This window comes from Acomys russatus, chromosome 13, assembly GCF_903995435.1.
Source record: "Acomys russatus chromosome 13, mAcoRus1.1, whole genome shotgun sequence".
Taxonomy (NCBI): Eukaryota; Metazoa; Chordata; class Mammalia; order Rodentia; family Muridae; genus Acomys; species Acomys russatus.
This window is the reverse complement of record NC_067149.1, coordinates 18,809,810-18,815,809: the sequence shown is the minus strand read 5'-3', so window position 1 is coordinate 18,815,809 and position 6,000 is coordinate 18,809,810. Positions and strand designations below refer to the sequence as shown.

Genomic DNA, 6,000 nt, shown 5'->3' with positions numbered 1-6,000 from the left:
ATTTTAATATATTCCTTTTTTTTCTAATGACTTCTTATGTGGCCCTTTGAATGAGAATGGCCTCCACGGGCTCATATATTTGGATACTTGGTCTCCAGTTGGTGGAATTATTCGGTAAGGATTAGGAGGTGTGGCCTTGTTGGAGGAGGTGTGTCACTTGGGGGTGGGCTTTGAGGTTTCAAAAGACCAAGCCATTTCCAGCTAGCTCTCTCCATCTCTTGCTTGTGGATTAAAATGAATGCCCTCATGTACTGCTCTAGCACCAGGCATGCCTGCCTGCTGCCATGCTACCTGTCATGATGGTCATGGACTTTAACCCACTAAAACTGTCCCCTAAATACACTCTTAAGTTGCCTTGGTCATGGTATCTTGTCACAGCAATGTAAAAGTAATTAAGACCATTTGTTTATTTTACATTTCTTCTAGACTATGGAGATAGACACAAAGCAACTTTGTACAATCTTCTTATTCAAGTTCAAAATAAGTCATAAAGGTAGGATCAGTTTGCAGCACCCATGTCCTTCGGCCCAGGAGCTGCTAAGAATGCACAGTGCGGTGGCCAAGAAGCTCTGTAGGAGGAAGGGAGCCTTGAAGATGAGGAGCGAAGGTTGGCCACACTGGGAGCTGACAGTGACCAGCTGAGGCCAACAGCAACTGTCAAAGTAGATTCTCCCACAGCTACCAAGAAGTCACCAAAGAATTCAGGCCAATTGTTCCATCAGTCAGCACTTGAGATGAATTAGAAATGTGAATGGTTGCTAAGTGGGCACCTCAGGAGCTGCTGGAATTAGACAATGGTGTAGTTTGGGGAATACTTCTTTGCACGGATCATGGTGTGTGGTGAAAGTGGAGTGTCTAGAGCAGTGGTCCTCAACCTTCCTAATGCGGTGACGCTCTGATACATGTTGTGGTGTCTCTCAACCATAAAATTATTTCATTGCTACTTGATAACCAATTTTGCTACTGTTATGAGTTATAATGTAAATATGATATATGAACCCCAAAGGGGTCATGACCCACAGGTTGAGAATCACTGGGCTAGATCCAGAAAGATTTCCTAAAGTCTATCTTGTATTGTACCTAGGGAAGGCTATGGTTGTTGTTTGGGGACTGCTGCCAGTCGCCAGTCTAATCTGTCGCTTTCTCAATCTGGTAAAACCATTACATCTAGGACAAGTAACTCCATGAGGCACCAAACACCTCACTACTTCCAGCTTGCACCGTCACCAGAAAGGGCGTGGTTCTCCTCCACATCCGACTGCACGCCACACAACCAACACTTCCGACGTTGAGCAAGCCGAGTGTCAGTGTGTGGCCTGGTCCACCACACCCACCCTCCCTCTCACTGAACAAAGATGCGTTTGAGGCGAGTTATGATTTAAAATTCAGTCAGAAAACTAATATGTAAATGACGCACTCAGCATGTACAATGGAAGCTCTGCTCTCCTTACCATATTATTCTATGGCTCCATCTGCTTCCTTCACAGAACTGATGAGAGCCAGTGCTCAATGCCTCTGTGACATTGACTGTCTCCATCAAAGCCTCCGCACAGAGGCTCTGCCCAGCTGGGGTCTAGCCCACACTGGTGCTAGACAGTCCCCAACCTCCTTCAGCCATTCTCACTCTCACTTGGCTCTGTGCCCACAAGGACGGAGACCTCGTGGGCCATCAACTTGCTCCCTGGGCCCAGAACTTCTTCCTGAGCTTGGCCAATGGGAGACAGGCTGGAGATGGAAGGACACAGCGTGGGGTCAGTGCCCTTTCTTCCCTTAGGCAGCTGGCAGGTGACATGCACATTCAACCAAACCCCAAGAAACACTGCCCTAGAGAGATGTCGTCTCCTGCTCGGAGACTGAGCCTCACAGCATCCCTGACAGCCTTGAAGGAAGCAGGACACCAAGTGCAGGGTCAGCTATGTTTTATTATACATCTCTTGATTGCCAGAACCTGAATGGAAGGTTCTGCTATAAAATAGAGGGGAGAAAAAAGGAAAGCAGCCACAAGATTAAATGCTAGGGTACAGATGAAGGGTATGCAGGGCCTGCCTGGGGTGAGGGGCATGGTCCCTAAGCCGAGAGCACTAGCAGTGTGGGCCTAAGGAGCTGAGCCCAGTGATGGCAGCTAAGTCAGGACATAGGCGGTCCTGAGACCTGGGGATGCAGAGGAGTTCCATCCTGCTCCATCCTGCTCCATGTTGCACCAACAGGCTTCTTTCTCAGTGTCTTCAGGTTAGAAGAGCCTGCCCGACACACACACACCACACACACACACACACACACCACACACACCCCACACATAACACACACACCACACATACACACACACACACCACACATAACACACACACACAAACACACACACACACACAAACACACACACACACACCATACACACACACACCACACACACCATACATACACACACCACACACACACCACACATAACACACACACACCACACATACACACACACACACAAACACACACACACACACACAAACACACACACACACACACACACACACACACACACGGCACATACACTCACTCATACACTTGCAAGCACAGCTCCTGATGTCAGGGCCCCACCTCAGGCTCAGCTACCAACTTCAGAATCAAGGTGTGTGCTTGTCTCCCTGGCGGACTGATGCCCAGGTAGATGTCTAGCAGCTTGAAGCCCTGGCAGGAGGAACAGCCTGCCAGACACTGTGGGCTTGAGGGAAAGTTCCACGGAGACCTCCAGGTGGCAGACTCCGTCAGGGAGGCACAGAAACCAGCTCTGAAACTAGCTCTGCGAGACCAGCTCTGGCCCTCAGCAACCAGTCCAGCAGGAAGCACAGTGCCAGAAGGCTAGTGCCCAGCAGGTCCCCCAGGCCTGTGAGGTAGGGTATACAGTGGTTATCAGGATCCAGGGCCTGGTGCCAGGTCAGCCGAACCATCACTTCTGCCATGTACAGCAGGATTACCACCTGCCAGAAGAGCAAAGAGATGGAAAGAAACAAATCAGAGGCCCAAGGACAGCCAAGAACACCAGCCAGTTTCCAGAGACACTGACAGGGTCGACGAATCGACCCCAGCAAGTTCCCTTTCTCCAGCTTTGCTTGGGGCCTGCAGTATCTTAGACATGGGCTAGGAATTTGGATCCCACTGCGGTGGCATTGAGGTGGGAGTGGGGACCTTCCTAAGCTGAGGCCTAGTTAGGTAGACTTATCCTGCTTGTCTGACTCAGTTCTCAAAACAGGTTGTCAAAGAGCAAGGCTGGGCCGTTGCTGCTGACTGGCTGCTGACACTCACAGCTACTTCCTGGTCCAGTTTCCCACACCTGTCACATGCTGGTTGGACCCCCAGAAACTTGAAGTGTGAGCAAATCAACTTGTTACTGGGTATTTGTCAGCTACCCAGTCATACAGAAGAGGGCAGGGTAGAGTCTAAAGAATACTGCGAACTGGTGGCGCACACCTTTAATCTCAGCATTTGGGAGGCAGAGGCAGGAGGATCGCTGTGAGTTCAAGGCCATCTTGGTCGACAAAATGAGTCCAGGGCAGCCAAGGATAACACAGAGAAACCTTGTCTTGGGCAAAAAAAAAAAAAAAAAAAAGGCAACTCTGGGCTCAACCATTATGTATATGCCTTTCCTACCAGCTGGGTCCTTCCCTGGCCTCTAAAGTGCTATAGGGACCTGCTACCACTCACCAGCCAGGACCCTCCTTGGTTGTACCCCTCCCCCTTGGAAGGCTTGGTGAGCCCCTCAGGAGGCTTCCAAGGAGCGGTCCACAGTGTCTATAGGCCTCTCTGCTGATACTCTTAGGCCAGCAGGGACATGAGCCAGTTGACGTCTCAGAGGTGCTGAGTGGCCCCTCTCAAAGCAGCGGCAGTGTAATTTCTTTCACATTGTCCACGTGCCGTCCTGCCTGGAAGGGAGGCTACACATGCCCTTAAGCACCGTGCAAAGCAGGGGCTTCTGTGAGGGGGTGGACAGCCAGCTCAGCTTCCTCCACAGATCTCCAGCTGCTCTCCCAGCATTCTGTGTGGCATGTGGAGTGCAGTGCAAAGCGAGCGAAGTATGGGGTTTGAGGTGCAAACCACGCAACATGCAGTGTCCAGTGTGCAGTGGAGATGCGGTGGGAGGTGTGTGGGTGGCACACGGCACGGTGGCCTCTGTTTCTAGTCCATGCCACTGGGCTTGAGCATGTTGGCTGCATCTTTGTCTCATGGGAACTTTTCTCAGTTACCTCCCACAGGACAAGGAGCTCTGATGTTGCCTGAGAAGCCATGAAGGTTGTGCGTCTCTGTCACTGTCACCCTCACCTGGATCATGCCTGCCACCACGTACAACACCACGAAGGTCTTGCTGCTTGTCACGGACTGGCCTTCCACCAGGCAGATGAGGTAGAAGAAGATCAGATGTCCTGGGACCACCAGGAAGAGCAGGACTCGAGCTGACACAGAATTGATTTCTAGAAAGGATGAAACGCAGAGGATCACAACACCCGTTTACTCGGCAAAGAGGCCACCTTGGCAAAGGAAGAGTCCCCAGTGAGGCACCCAGGTTCTTTCACCTATAAATACCTATGATGCGGCACACTCTATAAAGTGGGAGCTCAGCTGGCCTTCCCTTCCTTGAGGGAAGAGATTGGAATCATGTAACTGGCCAAATCCAGGTCAGAAATACTAAAACAAAACAAACAAAACCCCCTCAGATCAGGAAGTGTGTAGAAATGGGATCAGCTCCCCTGAAGACTCCTGCGTGGAGAGGACAAAGGCTGAGGTGGAGGAGAGATTGTGGAAAAGAGCCTGTGGCGCCTGTGGAGTAGGCCCCTGGTGGCTCCTCCTACCTGGGCCCTGTCAGTGCAGCTGGGCCATCAGCAAGCTCTCAGCTCTGTTTTCCTCTGTTCTCTCTGAGTTTAAGGGTCATAGTGAGCGGGCTTCGCCCCGCCCAGGTCCAACGACAAACACTTGGAAACTACAGCAAGTGAATGTGAGCCCCTTCTCAAACACAGGGGCACAGTAAAAGTCATCTCTGTTCTCCTGAGACAGTCAGGAAAAGGCACGGAGTCACAGAAGTCACACATCAAACTCAGAAACCCCAAGAACAAAATGAACTAAAGGACTCAGGGAGCTAAGGCGGTTTTGTTTGCGTTTGGCTGTTAGGATAGAGTGTAGCTTGGTGACACAGCATTTGCTGAGCATGCTCAAGGCCCTCGGCTTCCATTCCAAGCTCCACAGAAACCACTTTTGGGGGGCAAAGAGGAGGAGGGTATCATATAGCCCAGGACGGCCTTCAGATTTGATCCTCCTGCCTCCACCTCCTGAGTACTGGGATCACAGGTGTGTGCTACCATGCCCACTTTTACATGGTGCTGGGACTCGAACACAGTCAACTGAGCTACATTCCCAGGCAACTCGCGCGCACGTGTGTGCACGCGTGCTCATGTACATACTACATGTATGTGTGTATTATCCTCAGGAGCTATCTGTTAGCTTTTTACATACTGTCTCTTATTGATTGTCCTGAAGCTCACTCATGGGGTGAAGCCAGCTGGCCAATAAAACCCAGGAATTCATTCGGCTCCGCCCTCCCAGCACTGGAGTCACAAGTGGGTGTCACCATGCCTGTTCTTTTCTGTTGCTACTGGGTTTTGCTGTTGTTGATGTTGGGTTTTAATGTGTGTTCTAGGGACTGAACTTGGGGCCTCACACTAGTACAGTAAGCATTTTCTCCTGACCCAGCCATCTCCTCAGCCCCAGATCTTTTTATTTTTTATTTTTATTTTTTAAGCATGTAAAGAAAACCTAAAAGGGAAGCTGTGGAGTGGGTGAACACCCAGCATTTGTGGCCTGTAGGAGCGGAGTGCCAAGTGGGGCAGCCGGGCTGAGCGCTCAAGACAATATGTAGGGAAACCATGTGTGAGCGGTAAGAATTAAGTAAATGTGCGATGCATAAATAACACAGGAGAAGGGTTTCTAATTTGTGAATGATGCTAGAAAACACGGGAGCGT

At 50.5% G+C, this 6,000-nt stretch overlaps 1 protein-coding gene across 2 annotated transcripts in view; it reads right to left on the bottom strand.

Moving 5' to 3' along the window:
- Nucleotides 1–2,481: 2,481 nt before the first annotated feature.
- Slc41a3 (solute carrier family 41 member 3) overlaps nt 2,482–6,000 on the bottom strand; it is a 37,103-nt gene continuing 33,584 nt past the window's right edge. For both annotated transcript variants that reach the window (XM_051154906.1, XM_051154907.1), the window contains 2 exons: nt 4,309–4,457; nt 2,482–2,969 (listed from right to left, as the gene is read on the bottom strand). In XM_051154906.1, coding sequence (XP_051010863.1) covers nt 2,757–2,969; nt 4,309–4,457 — 362 coding nt within the window. In that variant the 3' untranslated portion in view covers nt 2,482–2,756. The remainder of the gene's footprint in view (nt 2,970–4,308; nt 4,458–6,000) is intronic.